We start from the raw sequence: 21701 nt of genomic DNA, 5'->3' as shown, positions 1-21701 counted from the left end.
CATCCATATTGAACGTTTTAATTAGGACACCTGGGAGGTTTCCAGAAAGATCCTCTGATGAGGGTCTTACTTACACAAGAAGCATGACTTCTTCTGTATGTTCTTCATGAGTTCTTCTCTCTTTCCTGATCTGCACTAAAACCACATAAGGTGTCTTACTCTGATATAGGGATTTAACAACAATCTGAACAGTATTTAGAATAAATTGGGGTCTTCTAGACGTCAAAGTTTTAGCAGATCACAGAGTTCTCTTTTAAAATCATTTTTATGGTGAAAAAAAAAGGCATAGCCTTAAAGAAAGCCAACTGTGTTACTGTGGATCAGTCCTTAACCTCACTGACCTTTATTTTTCTGTCTTTACTTCATCTCACAGCTGATTGCTTTATGACTTGTCATTTTAGGCCATTTCTCTTCGTGCTTTGCTGCTAGCTCTGTGAGGTTTTTCTTGCAGTGTGTCACTGCTTCTTTTCTTCTTTTCATTTCTGTCTTCTCTTTTATTTCTTCTTCCATTTCTGCAAAAGCTTTTGATTTTGATTCTGGTTACTTGTACTCCTGCCACTGTGTAGAGGTTGCAGAGATCATGGATGTTGAGTGAGCCAGAAATTTCTTATTCTTGTACAGACTCATTAAACAGCTGGTGGCCACTATGAACACAGGATTTTTAAAAAATTTTCCAATATCTTTTGATTTCCTAATCCAGGTTTTGGATCAATGGATCATAGTCAGGCCTCAGCATGCTGCACAGATTGCTGTTATTATGAAACTTTTATCTCCCAGGTCCATGCATTTCATCACTTGTTTTAATTTCAGAGGCTGACTCCAGGTGAGTTACCTCAGAGACCACAATGAGGTAGTGCCATCATTATCATTACTGGTAGTGCCATCACCATCATTATTACTGTTAATCGGTTCCAAAGCATCTTTTGAAGGCCCCCTAATCTAATTTAAAGCAGCAAACATGAATTTTTAACCTATTACTACTAATAGTAGGTATAAAGCATGCAAAATAAAACAGATACACTGAAGACCAGTGTCTGCATTTCCATGTATTCAATTTTTCATTTACCCAAGCTAACCTTAGCTTTATGTCATGCTTTCTATCTTTGACAATATTGGTGCTGGTCTGAACTGGATGGCCATCCATTCACACCTCTCCTCTTTAAAGTAGTGTCTTCAAAAGCATGGAGTCTCCTTTGATCCCGAGTTTTTGGTCTAGGGAAATGTGCCTCGGCACAACATGCAGATTTATCCAGAGGTAATTATTCCAATTAACACTGTCTCCGACTTCCTTGTCAGAGTATTGCTTTGTGGTATTATGTGGTTTCCTCTTGGCTTCCCACACAGTCTGCTTTGCTTTGATACTGTACAAGCAGATAAGACTTTCACACACTATAACCAGGTGGTATGTGATATACATGCCTTATAAACAGTATACAACTCCTTAGGCTGTGCAAAAAGGGAAAAGGAGAAAAGATTAATCTCATTCCTGTCGAAATGGTGGGGAAAGAAAAAAAAAAAATAGTGCTTTGTCAAGTAATAACATTTGAGTTTACCTTTACTGCTCCTAAATCATAGGCTGACATGAGATAATGTGAAGTTTCTTACCTTGGATGTATATCAGATGAGTAGCTTAGCAATTGCCCTTTTCTTTCTCACAGTTATAAACACATATTGCATATATTGTGTACATCTTGTATCCCATTCTTGTCATTCTGAATTCAACAGCTGCAATGTTAGTTTTTGAGGAGAGTGAATGAAAAAACAATATTTTTAACTCTAGAATGAGGTCTTTTTGAAAAATGGTAGTGCTTTGAGAGGATAGCCAGAAAGAAAACAGTTTAAAATAATCAGTGTAATAAGCCAGTCAGCTGGAAAATTACTCATCAGGAGTGAGCGCTAAGACTTATCAGAAAGCTACAGCCTAATGCTTATCTGAAGACTTCATGTATGAAACTCCTCTTCATTCCTGCTTCATTGAAGGAAACGGTCAAATCTTTGAGTGCCATGGAAATTACTGGTTAGCATATATGGAGAAATTCTTCACTTTGCAGTTTGAGCTAGAGATCCCCTTAAAGCCCCGTATGTCTCGGGAATTATTAATAACGCAGACATGGGTCTTCCTCAGAGATTGTATTTGACTGCTGTCAAGGAGCTACCAAAATGATGTTTATGAACATATCAATTAAATAAACCTGATCTCTATCATCTCAATGATGCTATAGACAATTTTCAGACAGCTTGCAGATTGCCAGAAGTAGACTTGAAGGGTGAAAAGGAAGAAAAGATAAATAGAAAATTCAAAATCTGTCCAAAAGCTGTAAAAGCCCTTGGCTTGCCTCTGCTACAATTAGTGAAATGTTAAGGGTTACACTGGTGTATTAAATATGGCTGCTTTGGAAACTTACTTTTGCAAATATTCCTTGAGTAAGGTATGACTGCCTGAGGTCCCTTCTAACCTGGATTATTCTGATTCAGTGAATATATGAATTATTTTCAGTAAATGGCTGTAATGCTTCAAAATCTTGGTCTGGCTGTTGTTTCCTATTAGGTGCTTTGATTGTCAGCATTTTCCTTAGAAGAATCTCTTCCATTCGTTAATCTTTAAATTATTCATATTCCCTCAGAAGCTTCTCTTCTGGGACTTTAGTTAAGTCATAGAAGGGATCAAAAGCAAGACAGTTCTTAATTTCTGCTCTCACCTATGCAGGGTTTTTGTCTTTTTGCCCTATGTTTTACACAAATGATCTGTGCTGATCTGCCATTTGGTAAAACAGGAAGACAAAAATCAAGTTTCCCATACAAGAATATCAAGAGAGTTAATTAAGATTTGTTTTGAGATTCTTGAACATAATATGTTATTTACTTTAAACTTCTTATACTTTCCATAATATTATAATTCTGTCCTCAGGCTTAATTAGACTTTTTACCTCTCTTAATTACTGCTTTGATCTGGCTTTTAGTGAGTCTTCCTGAAGGTGGAGCCCAGTGATATTATTGGAAAGATTCCAGCTGAATTCAGTGGATTTCATGCTTTGCATGAACCCCGAGATGCCAAATAAAATGTAGTAAAGCATTTGTGGATTTGTTAAGCAAAATACATAAAATGTTTATAATGCCTGTATATATGTGTTGTTTAGGTGATGACCTGAAAAAATCATGTCTGAGGTCCAGGGAACGGTCGAGTTTTCTGTGGAGCTACATAAATTCCATAATGTGGACCTCTTCCAGAGAGGGTGAGTTGATGTTTCCATTAATTTGCAGCTGATATAACAGAGTAGTAGTTTATAGAAAAGAGTTAAACTACAAAACAGGTTATTTTCTGCCAAATGCAGTTACTTTTCTTGCAATCTCCAGGGCAGGGAAGGATGTCATTGGGCTTTCATTGCTGTCAAGGAAGATCAATGTACATTACTTTCTCTATAAAGTCAGAGTAACTGACTTGTTTTTGTAATACAATGTTGTAATGTACCAAATTATTTTAAGCATCTGTTCAGATTTAAGTACAATAGCTGCTTTAAATGCTTCTGGACTGGTTTTGAGCAACTGTGCTAAGTAACTGCATTGAACTATAATAAAAACATGTTCATTTTAGGGTCATAAATCTATAATCTTTTAATGAAATGTAGCTGAATCCCACCATTTCAGAGGGAAGATGAATATTCATGTTTGACTAAAGCTCTGGTTCTGGTGGCCATATTGTGTTTTTCACATACCTGTAAGTTAGAAGAACATGTACAACACCAGTCTACTTAAATTTTTGCCCCTATTCTTTTGCACCACTCTTCCTCCTAGTTTTTATAACAACCCAGTGGCTGTGGAGAAATCTGACCAAGTGTGAGTTATTACTCTGCTTGCATATTGGACCCCATGTGTATTTTCAGTGAGGAAAAGATAAGGCAAAGGAACACTTTTTGAGGAGACCAGAACACCCAGATGGGTCAAAAGGATGTACTTCATGGACAACAGTATGTCTACTGTAGTAATATTTTATTTCATCTATGAGGGTTGAAGTACACAGAACACTAGATACTCTCTTTCAAGCCTTTGCTTTGCATAGGGGTGTTTCAAATCTTGAGCACCATTTCCTGCAAGAAAACCAAGGAATTGTTTCAATATTGGGAGAGATTGGGTAGAGCTGTTTCTAGCTGTGTACAGGTTTTTTGTTATTTGTTTTTACTGTGATGGACTATGTGGTAAGGATGCTGTGTACTTGAATGAAGGAAACATGCTCTATTTTGGTTTAATAGCTGTCATTTGGGACAACTCCTATGACCGCAGTGTTGGAATGGAAGGCAGGCTCTTTAGGAAGGACAGGCACAGGAGACGAATAGGGGGTGTCACCCTCTATGTCAGTGACCATCTGGAGTGCATGAAGCTTTGCCAGGGATGAGTGAGGAGCTGACTGAAAGCTTATGGGTCAGAATTAAAGGGAGAAAAGGGACAAGTGATGTTATAGGGGGTTCTGCTACAGGCCACCTGATGAAGGAAGACCAAGTAGACGAGGCCCTCTATAGACAGATAGGAGCAGCCTCATGTTCACAAGCCCTGGTCTTCATGGGAGACTTTGACCACTTCAGTATCTGTTGGAGGGACAACAAATCAGGGCATGAGCAATTCATGAGGTTCCTGGGATGTGTTGATGATAGCTTCCTTCTCCAAGTGATAGAAGTCAACGAGGAGAGGTGCTGTGCTGGACCTTGTTCTCACCAATAAGGAAGGGCTGGTGTCATTTTGAGGTTCATGGGCAACCTTGGGTACAGTAACCATGAAATGGTGGAGTTCAAGATCCTTAGGAAAGCAAGGAGGGCACACAGCAAGCTCACTACCCTGGACTTCAGGAGAGCAGACTTTGGCTCCATCAGGGATCTGCTTGGCAGAGTATCATAGGATAAAGCCCTGGAGGGAAGAGGGGCCCAAGAAGGCTGGTTAGCATTCAAGGATCACCTCCTCCAAGCTCAGGACTGATGCATCCTGACAAAGAGAAAGTCAGGCAAAAATGCCAGGAAGCTGAATGGATGAACAAGGAGTTCCTGGACAAGCTCAAACAGAAAAATGAAGCCTACCGAGGCTGGGAGCAAGGACAGATAGCATGGGAGGAATACAGAGCATCCAGAGGTCAGGTTAGGAAACCCAAACTCCTGAGAGAATTAAATCTTGCCAGGGATGTCAAGGGCAACAAGAAGAGCTTCTATAGGTACGTCGGTGATAAAAGGAAGACTAGGGATGATGTGAGCCCTCTCCAGAAGGAAAGTGAGACCTGGTTACCTGGGATATGGAGAAGGCTGAGGTAGTCGATGGAATTTTTGCCTTAGTCTTCACCAGCAAGTGCCTCAGACACACCACCCAAGAGGCAGAAGGGAAAGTCAGGGACTGGGAGAATGAACCACCCAGTGTAGGAGAAGATCAGATTCAAGACCATCTAAGGGACCTGAAGGTGCACGGCTCCATGGGACCTGATGAGATCGATCCACAGGTCCTGATGGAACTGGTGGATGAGGTGGCTAAGTCAATATCTATCATATTAGAGAAGGTGTGGCAGTACAGTGAAGTTCCTGCTGACTGGAAAAGGAGAAACATAACTCCCTCTTTTAAAAAGAAAAAAAAAAGGAAGACCCAGGCAACTACAGGCCAAACAGTCTCACCTCTGTGCCTGGCAAGACCATGGAGCAGATCCTCCTGGAAACTATGTTAGGGCACATGGAAAATAAAGAGGTGATTGGTCACAGGCAACATGGCTTCACTAAGGGTAAATCATGCCCGACAAACCTGGTGGCCCTCTATGATGGGGTTACAGTGTTGGTGGGCAAGGGAAGAGCAACTGGCACCATCTACCTGGACTTGTGCAAAGCATCCGACACTGTCCTGCATAACGCCCTTGTCTCTAAATTGGAGAGACATGGATTTGATGGATGGACCACTCGGTGGTAAGGAACTGGCTGGATGATAACACTGAAAGAGTTGTGGTCAATGGCTTGATGTCCAAGTAGAGACCAGTGATGAGTGGTGCTCCTTAGAGGCTGGTATTGGGACTGGTGCTGTTTAACACCTTTGTTGGCGACATGGACAGTGGGCTCGAGTGCACCCTCAACAAGGTTGCCAACACTAAGCTGTGTGGCGTGGTCAACACACTGGAGGGAAGGGATGTGCCATCCAGAGGTACCTGGACAGGCTGGAGAGGTGGGACTGTGCAAACCTCGTGGAGTTCAACAAGGGAAAGTGCAAGGTCCTGCACATGGCTCAAGGCAATCCCAAGCACAAATACAGGCTGAGTGATGAGTGGATTGAGAGCAGCCCTGAGGAGAAGGACTTGGGGGTATTGGTGGATGGAAAACTGACTGTGGGCCAGCAATCTACGCTCACAGCCCAGAAAGCCAACTGTGTCCTGGGCTGCATCAAGAGAAGTGTGGCCAGCAGGTAGAGGGAGGGCGTTCTCCCCCTCCAGTCCATGCTCATGAGACCTCACCCAGTGAACTGCATTCAGCTCTGGGGCCCCCAGCATAAGAAGGACATGGACCTGCTCGAGTGGGTCCAGAGGAGGCCACAAAGATGGTCACAGGGCTGGAGCAGCTCCCCTGTGAGGACAGGCTGAGAGAGTTTGGGGTGTTCAGTCTGGAGAAGAGAAGGCTCCAGGGAGACCTTAAAGCAGCCTTCCAGTGCTTAAAAGGGCTACAGGAAAGATGGTGAGGGAGTATTTATCATGGACTACAGTGACAGAACAAGGGGTAGTGGTTTTAAACTGAAAGAGGGTACATTTAGATTAAGTATAAGGAGGAAATTCTTCCCTGTGAGGGTGGTGAGGCCCTGGTACAGGTTGCCCAGAGAAGCTGTGGCTGCCCCCTCCCTGGAAGGGTTCAAGGCCAGGTTGGACGGGGCTTTGGGCAACCTGGGCTAGTGGAAGGTGTCCCTGCCCATGGCAGGGGGGTTGGGACTACATGATCTTCAAGGTCCCTTTCAAACCAAACCATTCTATGATTCTATGATATGCTATCTGTTCACATCTACAAGTGAATATCTACTAACTGTATGTTAGAAAACATTCTGAATATACCGTGTTCTTGTGTTATATAGAAAAACCCCAATCCTTTGTTCTTGAGGTCTTTGGTTTCTCTGAATTATAGAAGTCTCCTGTGTATTCTAGTCTTTATGACCTTAGAAGACATTCCTAGGTATAGATTTTTTTTCTTGACTTTTCTCATCAGTGTAATATCTTTGCTCTTCCTCACATGTAAAAATCCACACCTATCCGTGGGTTTAGTGAGTTTTATGCATTTAGACAATAAGATGTTCAGAGGTTAGACAGGAATCTTCCAACTTCTCAAGTTACTGTGTGACAAGCTGTCTGTTTTTGTCATGTTGGTCTGCTTTTGTATTCTGAAATTTCTGCAGAACACTTTCTTTTGCTTTGACAGGCAGATCAAATCTCTGGTGTAGGGCACTAACACAGATAATATATTCTGCTGTCACACTAATGAGTTCCTAATTACCTTTGCTTTTTTTCCCACTGGGGTGCTTACCTTGCTTTACTGATTACTATTCCAAACACATGCTACTATAGGTTATACTGCATTAATTTGTTTACAGTAATTTTCTATGTATCCTGCATAGTATTACGTTTGCTTTCCTTCCATATTTTTAACCTTTGCATTTCTAACAAAATTCTTTATTCTGTCTCATATTTGCTGATCACTATCCACTGGCTTACTTCATCTACTTGGCAGCCCCTATCACTGTAGAATGAAAATGTGAAGAAAAGCAGTAGAGGAGCTTGACAAATTTCATCGTAACTTGGACACACGTTTTATTTTTTTCCCCCATTGCCATTGTTGATATTCACTATAGACTTCTGGGATGACTTAGACTGATAGATGGACTTCCCAGATGAGAGGGTGGTAGAAGTAATAATGATGCGAATTTTATATTTAACTAGTGTTTTCCTTCTTTGAGTGCCTTGTAAATCGTGTCAATATGATTCTGTCCTGCTGAAGGCCAGAAAGGTGATTTATGAAAAGTTTTCTATCAGGATAACAGTGGAGCTGAAATGAATCTTTATTTCTATGGGAACCCAACATGTTGTGGTTTTTAACAATAAAAGCAAGAACAATGAGGAGTATTAATAATAATTTATGTCTCCTACATTTCCTCTTTATACTTTGGTACAAAACCAAACTTAAAAAAACATAATCAAAAACCTGATTATGAATCTCCACAAATACATAACAGTCCTGCTACTGTATGTCTGACATAAGGTTGAAATTCCTGGCTTGGAACTATGTAAGTGTGCAGAAATGACAGTATTTTTCAAAACACTTAGTACCTTTAGGGAGAGTGAGGCTGGGCCAAACATGAGCCCTTTTGGAGAAGATAAAGAAATGAATAAATCAACAAGGTTTAGCAAGAGAATCCTGGGAGAATCAACCCTTCTGGAGCTGTTAGGTAATGGTTAATAATCAAACTTGATTAAGGATATGATCTGCTGGCCATAAGCCATACAGTCAAAGTGCTTTAAAACGTTTGGCCTTCATTAATGTCCTGTTCTCTTTTTGATTGCACTGGAAGCTATTTTGAATTCTGTATGCACACACAGCCTGTTGCCACCTCTCCCTCCCCATGAGAAATGGAAGCTCCTTAATCTGTCTGAATTACATCTTGTGATATTTGAATCATGTTTCTTAACCTGTATGAATGGTTAATATTGAAAAGAGACTGTGATACAAAAGTAATGAGGGTTTTTTTTCTTAATATTTATTATGGGTATATGTTTCTGGCATATATAATAGCAAACGTCATCAGTAAATTATGTGTTGCAGGTAGTTTACTTTGGTCAGTTGGTATTAAATTTATCTTCTTCTGAAGCACAAGCATAACACTGTCAATATTTATAGACACCAAAGGGTAAATTATGTAGGTGCTGCTATGGGGGAAGAAAGAACCTTTTCTTTGCTCAAACCAAAGGATTTGCGATGCTGTTTGATGCCAGAGTTAGAAAGGCTGAGTAATAAGTAATGCAGTTTCTGGAAGAAAAAAACATTTTTAAGTTTCTATCCTTAATTCTCTCCAGCATCTTCTGCTTAATAACTCATGTGTTCTGGTTTTGGCTGGTATAGAGTTAATTTTCTTCCTAGTAGCCGGTATAGTGCTGTGTTTTGGATTTAGAGTGAGAATAATGTTGATAACACACTGATGTTTTAGTTGTTGCTGAGCAGTGCTTACACTAAGTCAAGGACTTTTCATCCTATTTTAATGCCCTGCCAGCAACGAGGCTGAGGGTGCAAAAGAAAGTAGGAGGGGACACAGCTGTGACAGCTGACCCCAACTGGCCAAAGTGATATTCCATACCATATGACATCATGCTGAACAGTAAATCTGCAGGGAGTTGGCTGGGAGGTGGTGGCCAACTGCTCGGGAACTGGCTGGGCATCAGTCAGTGGGAGGTGAGAAACTGCATCGTACATCACTTGTTCTGTAAATTCTTTATCATTATTATTACTATTTTCCCTTCCTTTTTTGTCCAATCAAACTGTCTTTGTCTCAACTCATGAGTTTTATTTTTTTTCCAACTGTCCACCATCCCACTGGGGGGAGTGAGTGAATGGCTGTGTGGTGTTTAGTCTGCCAGGTTAAACCACAACATGGTGACAGATATTTTCTCTACTGAAATTAGTTAACTGATTCTTGTTTTCCTTAATAGAGTAGGAAATAAAATTATCCCTGACTGCAAGAGATCAATTAATTGATTTGTCTGGTTCTGTCAGAAGCAATCCTTCTGCATCTTTTTTCCTTAAAGCTTTTCAAAATCTATTTGACAGAGAAAAAAAACAGCCCCACAACTACTGCATTCACAGGGGAAGTAACTTTTGGAGTCTGTGAGGGAATAGAGGGCACAAAGAAAGTGAAATACTAACTTAATAATGTTAGGATTCTGGCAGTGATATATTATAAAACTAGGATCAAGGTAAGTCAGTTACCGAGCACAGGACTGAATCAGCTGCTTATCAGTCTTTTCACTCCTCAAATTCCAGGCTGCAATTTGTAAGTGTCTAACCCTTACAGTGGTGGTTTATGTGCGTAAGGGGTGGTGATGATTAAAAATGAGTGGAAAAATGAAGTCCAGCTTCTTCTAAAATGAATGCAAGATTGCCCTGGGGAAAAGATCAGTGGTCTCCAAGTTTACAAAACCCTACAAGTATCAGACCAAGTATCAGTAGCATTCAGAGCTGCTGAAAACAGGATCTTCTGCCTTAAGAGACAGCCTTTATGTGGGAAAACAACCCTGTTGCCTACCAGATAGACAACAGTGTTCAGAGTACTTAGTCATAAACTCATTCCTTCAGAGACAAAATGCAGCATGTCCTTTACTCAGCAAATTGGGATTTGGCAATCAACCAATGCCTTTCTTGTCAGGATAGATACCTGGAAAATACACACTGTATTCAGAGGTTCAGACCTTTGGACTGTAAATCTCTGTAATTTTGAAAATATTTACCTAGTCAATTTATGATGCATGGATTCTCTTTAATACAAATTAGGTAAAAAAAAAAAAAAAAAAAAAAAAAAAAAAAAAAAAAAAAGAAAGAAAAAAAGACAAGAGGGCTGATAGGCATGTTGAAGTGATGCATTCCTGGAATAAGTGCCATCCCTTGGAACAGATGTATTGACAGAACTGACTTTTTTCTTAGCCTGAAGACATTATTACCATGACTCTTCACAGACCTTCATTTTAAGGCAGAATCAAATATCTTCCAAAAAAAAAAACCCCAAAAAAGCTCAGGAGTAAGAAGGCAATGACTGTCTACACAGTCATGCAGTGATAGTTGAGAACCTGCTGGACTGTACAGACAGGGCTGAAATCAGTCTAGCACAGACCTGTACTCATGAAAGTAGCTGAGGTGCTGATGTTCAGAAAGCTAAACATCAGTTCCAAAAGTGTAGTAAATATCCAATGTCAGGAGAATCCTGTATGATGAGTTATCTTTATGACAGTTAGTGAAGACAATTCTCTCATTTGGTGAGTTAGTGTACCCATCTTAAATTTTCAGGCCTACTGAAGAGAGGTGTGATCTCCAGTGCCAGTGATGGGGGAAAAGATTAGAGATTAAACAGAGTGGAGGCTAAAATACTACACTGTTCTGCAGGTGAAGAGCAGCATCTCAACACGTTCTGATGACCGATGATCAAAATCATCAGTGGAAATTAGGATACTCTTGTATCTGGAAATTATCTTCCTCCTTGTCCTGGTTTCAGCTGGGATAGAGCTCATTTTCTTCCTAGTAGCTGATACAGTGCTGTGTTTTGATTTCAGCAAGAGAATAATATTGATAACACACTGATGTTTTAGTTGATGCTAAGTACTGCCTACTCTAAGTTAAGGATTTTTCAGTGTCTCACGCTTTGCCAGCTGAGAGGAAATATGGCCAGGACAGGTGACCGAACTAACCAAAGGGCTATTCCATACCATAGGACGTCATGCTCAGTTATAAACTGGGGGGAGTTGGCCAGGAGGGGCGGATCGCTGCTCTGGCATCAGTTAGCAGGTGGTGAGCAACGGCATTGTGCATCACTTGACTTTTCTTGGCTTTTATTTCTCCCTCTCTTTTTCTTATATAGTTTTTCCTATTTTTATTATTTTTTGTGTCTCGTTATTGTTATTATTATATTAATTTCATTTTAGTTATTAAACTGTTCTTATCTCATCCATGAGCTTTACTTTTTTTTTCCAATTCTCCTCCCCTTCCCACTTGGGAGAGGAGAGGCATGAGTGAGCAGCTGCGTGGTGCTTAGTTGCTGACTGGGGATAAACTATGATACTCTTTCGAATAAGCAATACTCTGACTTACGTTACCCTAAATACATTAGGTAACTGTTCTGTGTCACTCCTGTACTTACAGAGAACTGAGCTAAAGGACAGCTCTGACTCATCCAATAGGTTGGCTACACAAGTCACTCTCAGAAAATTGGTACCATCTAGATTTAGAAGTAAGGGACCTGTATAAAAGGACTCTGAGGTAAAATGAAACATGCTAGATGTGACAGAGAACCTTCGTGTGTCCTGTCTGAAACGCAGCCAGTGTAACTGTGATTAAACCTGTACCTCGCCTGCTGGAGCTCCTTCTTCTGTGACCTACTGTGTTCAGATCCCTTTGTGTCTTTTCTGCCATTTTTGTGCAATAATTGATGATTGTACAATTAACCAGATGGTTTAAAATCAAATGACAATATTATGCAGAGAATATGCATAACTGTCTGTTGCCTGTGTGTGTCACACTGCAATGGTTCAGTGAGTAGCAGAGAAAGGAGAGGTGAACCTAAGCAAGACACAAGTTAGCAGTTAGCTGACAGCTTCCTGTAGGGTAAGGCTCACTGTCCTTTCATGAAAGATAAATAACTAAATGAATAAATAAATAAATAAATAAAACTGGTCTGACTAGCCTGCAGTTTGGGACTGTTCCTAGGCTGTTTGCTGATAACCCTAACAGATAGGACTGATATTCGTACTATCCCTGTTTGCACAGGAGATACACCCTTGCTCCGATGTCCCAATGTCAATTGTTATGAGCTGTAGGAAGGTCACCATGAGGGAATTGTTACAAAACACGGCACATTATCTCCTCAGCCCCACAGGCTACTGTGAGCATGTTGGACAGCAGGTCATATAGGAAGTTGGTGTAAAAAGAGGAAGATAACTTACTTTCTGTCTTCAGAATGCTTTGCAGCCTGTGAGCAGATTCTAGAAAAGGGGTTTTAAGCTCAGGAGCGAATATGGTGATCAGCAATTTTTTTTTTTTTTTTTTTTTTTTTTTTAGAAAAGTAGAACTTTGTGTCAAAATGGAAAATACACCTGCATGAAGCATCATCCCTTCTCTGGGACCTGTCTGTAGCTTTGCAGTGAACCCCTATGGGACATGGGAACATGGGATCATCTCCAAGGGTCAGGCATCTTAGCACTGATCCGGTGTTTCTGACAAGAGCATATAATAGTGTGTTTGTGAATGCAAAGAGTATAGAGTTAAAATAGAAAGCACTCTACTGCTGAAGTTTCTGCCCAAATGGACAGTATAAAAGGAAAGTTATATGACAGACAGAGGTCTTTGTTGAAGCATTAGTTAGGGTTGCTCAGGTATTAGTGATGAGTATCATGTAATAATCTCATACAGAATGGGAGTAAAAATAAAAAAAACTTGTCAACTGGTGTGTTTATGTACATGTTTGTGACTATAAAAGCTATAAAATTTTGGAGGTTTAGACAAAGCCAGTACCGTAATAGAATGGACACTTCGTAGTGATCTTGGCAGCAATGGGTTGTGATAGCCAAATAAAAGAATGCAAACATCCGCATCTCAGAAAATACAAGGGTTTCACTGTTCTTCCAGCCTCATTTTTCAAGACTGCTAAGCACTCAGGAAATAAATTAAAACCATGTGATATTTTATGTTTAATAAAGGTTCTATAGCCTCTTCAAAATCACTGATATTAATCTGAGTCTCTCCATTGGTTTGTTGGACTGTGTCTTCTCTGATTTAGAGGCTAGCAAGAAATTCACCTCTGTAACTCGCACCTCCAAAGAAGTTTCTTTGTGATACCTAATATTAAGCAAAAACATTACTAGTCAGATTTCTGTGCCAGAGTTTGCAGCTGAGCCTTTGGCAATATCTATGCTTTCAATGCAGGTCCTACACCTTTATTTTAAAGCTGTGTTTCCTGGAGTCAGGCAATTAGAGAAGAAACTCTTGTACAGTTCTAAATTATCCTTTTAATGCAAATGACTGCTATGAAAACCATGGAAGGTTTATCTCAAAGCTTAAAAAAATAATTTATTATTAAAAAAAAAAAATTTGAAATATTTACTCTAGGTTCCATATACTTGGTTAAACAATCCTCTGTTGGTAGTCAGTGCTGGAAGGGTGGAAAGGAAAAAATAAAAGGCTAAAAGAAGAAAACCCCAAACTTGACTAACTGTTGTATTTGGTTGACCAAAAAAATAAATCTTTGTCCCCTAACATCTGGATACTATCTCCTCTAAGGAAAGCAAATATCACCCCAATCTAAGTGACATTTACATTGCCGTTTCAATGACTTTCCGAGTGAATTATGTCAGAAAGTAGCTTCAGTTTCACCTAACATGACTTACATTTATACAGAGCTACACTTAAGATGTTGACTGCAGTTCGTAATTCATAAAGTTACAGATGAACCTATGTCTGCCGCTGGGTAGCTCTGTGCACGTGTATGCATGTGTGTGTAGGAGGAGTCTAAGCCCTCAAACTTGTGAAGGGATATATGTGTATGTGCTGCTTAAGAACAAGTGAAGTGACACATTTTTAAAGCACTGAACTGAGCTAGAACAACCTAGAAACATTACACCAGCATAGATTGTGTCAGTGCAATTACTCTAAACAAGAGAGGGTGCCAGAAATTACAGTATGAGCAGCTCTGGTAATAAAATAACTATGAGATGCTTAAAAAAAACACTGTATTCCTTGTGGGCAATTTTTGGGGACTGGAAATTTATTCTCCAAGTTTTCATGTGAGGATGATTGTGGTGCTTTGCAGGTCTTCTGGCAGTTTTCCTCTCTAAAGCACTTTGAAAACAACAATTAATTGAGGCAGATGAAGTTATCTGTCTTCAGAATGTGTTATCACGTTGTTACACACTGTGCATATCCCTGGAGGAAGCATGGCATAATCACCAGCAGTAAATCTTGTCTTTAAATATAGGACAAGCTGTTGAGAGAACAACCAGACCTGGTCCCTTCCTCCAGTTCCTGGTTGCAAGGTAAAAAAAAATAAAATAATTCTATGGTGATAGCCAAGCTCTGGAATTTGCTGTCCAGAGAGGCTGGGGAATCTCCATCCTTGGAAGTCTTCAAGACCTGACTGGGCATGGTCTAAATTCAGTAATCGGTCCTGCTTTGAGCAGGCATTGGGCTGGAGAACACACAAGATCTCTTCCAGCATGAATGATACCCTGACTCGAGGATGAGTGTGACCATAGCCTTCCTCAGCACTGAAACAACCCTGTGCAGCTTCCTTCTGCATCAATCAGCTTCAGCCTGTGTAGTAGACACTATGTTTTAGTGATTTATTGCCAGCACCATGGTCTCCAGTAATTTGTCTAGCTATTTAGATTACAGCACAAAATATGTTTGATTAATATGAAAAAGTTATTTTAGCTGAGAAATGCAGTATACAAACCAATTAAGTTCTGCTTCTCATCTATATGCAATGCTCCACACCTAAGTCTTGGTGCTATCGTGTACAATATCTCAACAAATGTGTCACATCCTGAGGGAGCCCAGTTTTCAATGCTGCACTTAATGCCACCTGATTCTTAGAATTTATGGGGTTTGTGTCATCAATTCTCCATGATATCATTAAGCAGAAATACTCATGGGGTAAAACACTTAGACCTGAGTGCATCAGTGAAGATCACAGCTGTCTCTAGAAGACTCACAAATGAAAAGCAACACTTATTGTATAAAGTCTATTGGTTCAAGTAGAAATTCACCTCAAAGAGACGGGTTTAGCCCATTAAGTGAAAACCTTTTGCTTTTCTGAACTTAAAACTTAATTAACTTTCTTAAGGCTGATCAAAGCCACTCTGTGATACTCCGGAGGATAATACTTTAAATTTAAGATCTCTGCTTGTAGAAATATCGTTATTTTATGAATTGGATCCATAAAAATAGGTAAAGCACTGCCCAATTACACACCAAGAGCTTTGAAGAAAATCTTATGATGGTCAATTTTTAATGTTATAGATGATAGAAAGACCTGTCTTCCAGGTTAACGACTGATGATTATTAAAAGCTGGCCAAATCCCCAAAGTTTAATTTTAGTTTCTTCTTTGCTTTTTAACTATATTTTTTACCCAAGATTTTAATCTAACATCACACCTTACACTTTATTTCCTAAGAAAGTGGATCCCATCTGTTTGCATGACATTCCTTTTGGCTAGCACTGTCTGTATGATATATTTTAATGTTGTCTTTCAGAAGCAAGCAGAATGCCTTCTCTGTCTGTATCCTTACCTCTTGACTTCTGAATTTTCCTGGTGTGTACAAAGCTTTCCACCTGGATAGCCAGAGTATCTATACCAAACTGTGCTCTGCATAAATATCACCACCTTTTGTCTTTGGATCAGAAATCACTTTACAACCTTTACTGATCTCACAGAATGTCTTTCTTAAGTCCTAGTTGTTTATATTCTACAGATGGGTAAAAGTTGAGACAACTCTAACAAGACTAGGATCAGAAAGAAAGGTAGGAAGTGAATGTATTGATTCACTCACTAGATTATACTTAAACTTCTTTTCCCCTGATACCTATGACTAATCAGAGGCCAATTTGCTGAATGTTGTGCAAAGTCTACTTTTAAATAAGTTGTTTAATGACTAGTTGTCATTCTAGTGTTCATGACCAAGAAAAATCAGCTGCCATCCTACGTGTGAAAGGTGACTGAAGTAAAGTGAGCACACTCTTTCTCGATGTATGACTCAACCATTTCTTGTTGTGCTACACAGGCACCAAATGAGAGCAGAACAAGTGGTGAATCTGGTCCATATGGGTTGAGAAGTGATAAGATGACATTTGGAGTTCTCATAAGCTCTCAAATTAATATAACATTTCTGGGCTCTCCAACATGTGTTGCTTTAAATAACCATGTTGTCCAGAATTTTCCTCTGATACTGCACATACCTGTTTTCAACTCTATTAATGATTTCTGGGAACTGTATGTGAAAAATTTCATGCTGCCATGCAAACTAGGCTTGATTGAAAAACCCAGTAATTTCTCTCACTGTTATGTCCATAACTTAGTGCCCCATGCCCATCATTTTCAGAGAGGAAGGACTACCTAGTGTCTAGCAGAAGTGGTTCAGCTCTATTGCTCTGCCTTATATTTGAAGAAACTCTGGCAATACTGTCCACACACTTCAGCATAGTTTTATAAAGTGCATTTTAATTTAAATGTTCCAAACCCAAATGATCTATGACATTATTTTTTGGAGTGAGGAATGAGTTCAGGAAATTTCTTGAGGTGGGCTTGAACAGCCTTTTATGTCATCAGCTATTATCTACAAACATGAGAGCAATAATATCTCAGAAGATTGTTCTTAACAAGGTACAATCATAAATGTTCAGATGCTGTGATAGTAGAAAACATCATTATGCATGAGAAAAGTTTGTTCCAGTGTGTCTCTGACTTTCATTTGCCAGATATTTTTGTATTCAGCTTAAAACACCCCAAAGTCTAATTTTCAGAATGAAAAACTGTACACCATCTCCAGATCAGATCCTTTTAAGATGGCTTATATTTGGAACCTAAAATCATTACTCTTTTTTGACACTTCATCCTTTAGAGTTGCCTTGAGATAATAACTGTTTGTGTAACTGGATAGTTTAATTCTATGGACGCAATCAAACTATACGGTGTGTGTACTGCAGACAAGGTGCACTTGAGATGCAATGGAAAAAAGAGTTGGCCTTTGTCCTTGCATTAATGGAGTTCAGTATATTGTGTGCTTGGATGGGAAGATCTTTTTTACCGCTTTAATTACTTAATGTGCTTGCTGCAGCAAAAGTACATTAACAAGCACAGATCAATTTCTCCCATCAATACATGTCCACTTTGTTACTTCAGAACATTCATTCAATTGTGGGGATAACATCTGCCAGGAAAAGGTATTACAAATAAAATGTAGCTGAAAAAATGAACTGTTCTTTAGTAATCTCTTGTTCCTATTTGGCTATGCGTGACAAACCTTTATAATGATATCCTGAAACAAATGAGAAGTTAGTTTATAATGTGACTGTTTGGAGTGATGCCTGCAACCAGCCAACTCCAAAAATGCTGAGGAAGGTGTGGATTTTTAATTTATTTTGTGATTTTTTTTTTTTTTTTGCTGACAAGTTTAACATACTCTCTTTGGTTTAGATAGATATTACCAGGACTCTCATGTCCTTCTCACAAGATAAACATTGTGAAACATTGGAGAGAAATAATTGATGTAATAGACCTACTAGAGCTTAAAGAAAGTGACTGGGTGTGAAGATTCTCAGATAAGAGCAGCCCTGGTTTGTTCAACCACTGGACAAAGAAAGAAGGCTAAATCCTTTAACAGAAAACGTACTGGACTCAAGTTCTTCATTTTGGCAATGGGCACAATACTCAAGCATTCAGGTATTAGTAAACAGATAATTTTTTTTGAGCCAGTAGGTCAAATTACCAGTTTGGGATGAATAAACCTGTTTAGCTCTTGCTCAAACTATGCTCAGATAGAGAAAATGCACCTGTGCTCCCCTACCTTATGGATTTACTGAAAGGCTAAATACTTTGGCAAGTTTTAGAGAATAAACCAGTAGGAAATATCTCAGAGAATGAAATGGACAGAAGGTCTGTAAGCATTGTAAACTAAGAAAAATTTTGTTATCTAACCTGAGCTTTTGACAGGTTTTTTCCCTTACTTAAAGCTGTTATACCCATTTCTACATGGGGATTCTCTGAAAATCCTTGGTCTCTGATACATGTTACAGCTCAAAATTGAATTAAAATTGCGTTACGTGTCACAGCAGGCAACCAGCTTTCGCATTAGTTTGTGACTTGGTGTTTGTGAAAAGTATGGATATGTATGATCTTCTAGCAGATCTCACCAATGGTACTCTGCCTTCTGATAACAAAAGAAAACTGTCTCATTGATGTGGTAGCACACTGGATCCAATATTTTGCTTTAGGAACCATTTTCCAAGTACAAAAAAAAAGAGAGATTGGAAAAAGCTGAATGTTGGTGCTGTCTTCTTTCACTTGCCCCATGTGTGATGTTGTGGCATCACAGTAAGATGGAAAGCAATCAAGAGTACTAGTAATCTCTGACATAAACTATATTGTATGTTATTTCAGATAACATGCAAATGATGCCAGTGTCTAGAAATCCCTTCTCCATGGTTTGAGTTCATGTAGCAGTGCTGTCTCTTTTAACTTCCATGACTTTTCACAAATTCAATAAGATCATCTGTCCTTATGACACTGACTTGAATAATATCCAGGCTTTTGGCTCTAGGAACACTTGAGTTGTCATCTTAAAATTGTGTTGTACTATTCTTGTAACTACCATTCAAGCTTTATTTCTGAAAAATCAGACTGAAGTGTTTCCTTCTTCCACTGTGCCCTGTAATATAGAACTGTGTCTCTCTCTGTGAGCACCCACTGGGACAGTGACCAATTTTACTGTGTTACAGGTCCTAACTGAAAGTGGCACCTATGTAAACCCATACCAGTTCATTTGTTGAGTTTTCTAAGGATCTAATTTCTCTGTATTTCACAAGATAATACTGTTTCAGTGTGAATATAGTTTCCTTTTGCAAGATTTGTTGTCCTATATGCATCATCCCATCAAAAATTTTATGTCTTACATGCGGTTTCCTGTATTAACATTGCCATCATTTTTTATGAATTCTGAAATAAATTATTTTATCTCACTCAAACTTTCGTGGCACCTAGATTACCTTCATGGTCCTTCAGCTGATGGCTGAAATTTTACCTTTCTATTGCATCTTCTTGCCAGTAAGAAGTCATTAAAATTTGCCCCTGTTCTCAGCTCCTAACGCTTCCTTCCTTGAATGCAATGCTGGGTTATTCTTGACCTGTTGCACTGTTTCTTGACTCTTCAAAACTCAGCTTATGGTCAAACCTATTTTCTACCTGCAGATAGAGACTGTGTTTTTAGGATGGCACAATCCAAAGATTACCCCAATGTCCTATAAGATGGTATCCTATATTTTACAGCACTCCTAGCCAAATTAACAAGGTAAAAAATACACTTAATTCAGGCACTGAAAGATTAATGATAGTAGGAAAACAGTTAAAGGGAGACAGTGAGGTTTTAATTCTCTAAAATAGATGGCCAATTTATTTGGTTGGAGAGAGAAAGAATAAAGAGATTAGGATTACTTCACCAATGTTATCCATACTCTTGTGATTCTCCTGACATGAAGAGATATTCTTAAAATTAGGCTGTTGCCAGAATTATTTTCTAGATGAAATTAACATTGATTCCACTATAATGAAACACCAAGTTTATGAGTGAAGGGACCATTTAAGATTCTTGTTAGAGTTGCCTGTGATAGAAATTTGAGGACTCCTGACTCGCTTTGGAGGTTCTCATATTTTTGGTAAAAGAATTCACATATCTGTCATTAGTAACATAAATGCTGGCATGAAGATCCAGGTCCACAGAGAGGCTTGAGTCTGATGGTGTTCAGGTTATCAGACCAAAAGTTTAGGTGCTTTGCTTTTAAGATTGGAATTCACAGGTCCAGTTTATCTGATTGTGTGGAGCTTGTGTGTGGCAGGGTTTAGGTAACAGGGCTAAAGACGTGGTTCCTGTAAGAAGCTTCTAGAAGATCCTCCGGCTCCAAGTTGGACCCACTTCTGGCCAAGGCTGAGCCAGTTAATGACAATGGTTGTGCCTCTGTGATGACATATTTAAGAAGAGGAATCAGAATGTAGCTTAAGCCACAACACTGATACAGAGTGAATAGATGGAACAAGTTAGATGCATTGTTGTATTCTGAAACAGGATAAAGAGAAATAAGAATGTGTAGCCCCATCACAGTGATTCCAACTCTGTCACTGGAGCCTTCAGTTTTTATTCTTGCTTCTGCTAATGCTTAATATACAATGCTGATTTGAGATCCAATTGATATTTTTATTCGATGAAAACAGGAACAGCCTCAGCAGGAATGAAAACAATACCATATGGATAGGCACAGAAAAGATGATCTCAGATATGGGAGAGAACTGGACCTAGTTATGGTTTGACAGGTTACAGAAAAACTGAAGAAAAGTGTAGCAGCAATTTCTCCTATGAAAAGAATCTGCACAGACCTTGACTGAGCAGATGTAATCTTGAACTTCAGCAAAGTGTTCAACACTGTTTCCCACAGCCTCTGTCTAGACAAACTGGCAAGATACGGACTGGGTGGGTGGTCTGCGAGATGGGTAGGAAATTGGCTAAGAGGCTGCAATGTTATTGGTGGTGATCAATGGTTTTTACTCAGACTGGCAGCCTGTCACAAGTGGGGTCCCCCAGGAGTTGATACTGGGCCCCACACTGTTCAACAACACCAAGTTTGTTAATGACAGCAAACTGGGAGTGAGGTGGGCACATCAGTAGGGAGAGCTGTCTTACAGAGATTGCTGGACAATCAGGCAAGTAACTGCATGAAATTTAACAAAGACAAGTGCAAAGTCCTGCACCTGGGATGACCTAACCAAAGAGCACAGTGCAGGGCTGGGACCTGAGTGGCTGAGGAGCAGCCTTGCTGAAAGGGACCTCGATGTCTTGGTAGACAACCAGCTAAACAGGAGTCAGCACTGTGCTGCTGTAACGGCAAAGGCAAATTGGTTCTTGGGCTGCATTCACCAGAACATTACTAGCAGAGACAGAGATGTGCTCTGCCTACTCTACTCAGCACTTGTCAGGCCATAGCTGGAGTACTCTACCCAGTTCTTATCCCCACAATTCAAGAAAGATGTGGACAGACTGGAGAGGGTCCAAAGGAGGGCCATGAACATTATCAAAGCAGGGCTGGAGAACCTAACCTATGAGGAAAGGCTGAAGGAGTTAGATCTTTTCTCCATGGAGGAGAGCAGACTTAGGGAAGACCTCATCACAGTATTCCAGTACTTAAAGGGCAGCTACGAAGAG

The 21701-nt window shown here is 39.6% G+C and overlaps 1 protein-coding gene across 1 annotated transcript in view; it reads left to right on the top strand.

The window, feature by feature from the left end:
• The window catches only part of FAM135B (family with sequence similarity 135 member B), a 210999-nt gene that overhangs the window by 62071 nt on the left and 127227 nt on the right, over positions 1 to 21701 (top strand). The window contains exon 2 of the mRNA XM_026843436.1: positions 3138 to 3233. Within this exon, the coding sequence (XP_026699237.1) occupies positions 3157 to 3233 (77 nt within the window). The 5' untranslated portion in view covers positions 3138 to 3156. The remainder of the gene's footprint in view (positions 1 to 3137; positions 3234 to 21701) is intronic.

This window comes from Athene cunicularia (assembly GCF_003259725.1).
Source record: "Athene cunicularia isolate RWA chromosome 2 unlocalized genomic scaffold, athCun1 chr2_part1, whole genome shotgun sequence".
Classification (NCBI taxonomy): domain Eukaryota; kingdom Metazoa; phylum Chordata; class Aves; order Strigiformes; family Strigidae; genus Athene; species Athene cunicularia.
The sequence above is the reverse complement of the archived record's forward strand: the minus strand, read 5'-3'. Positions and strand labels throughout refer to the sequence as shown.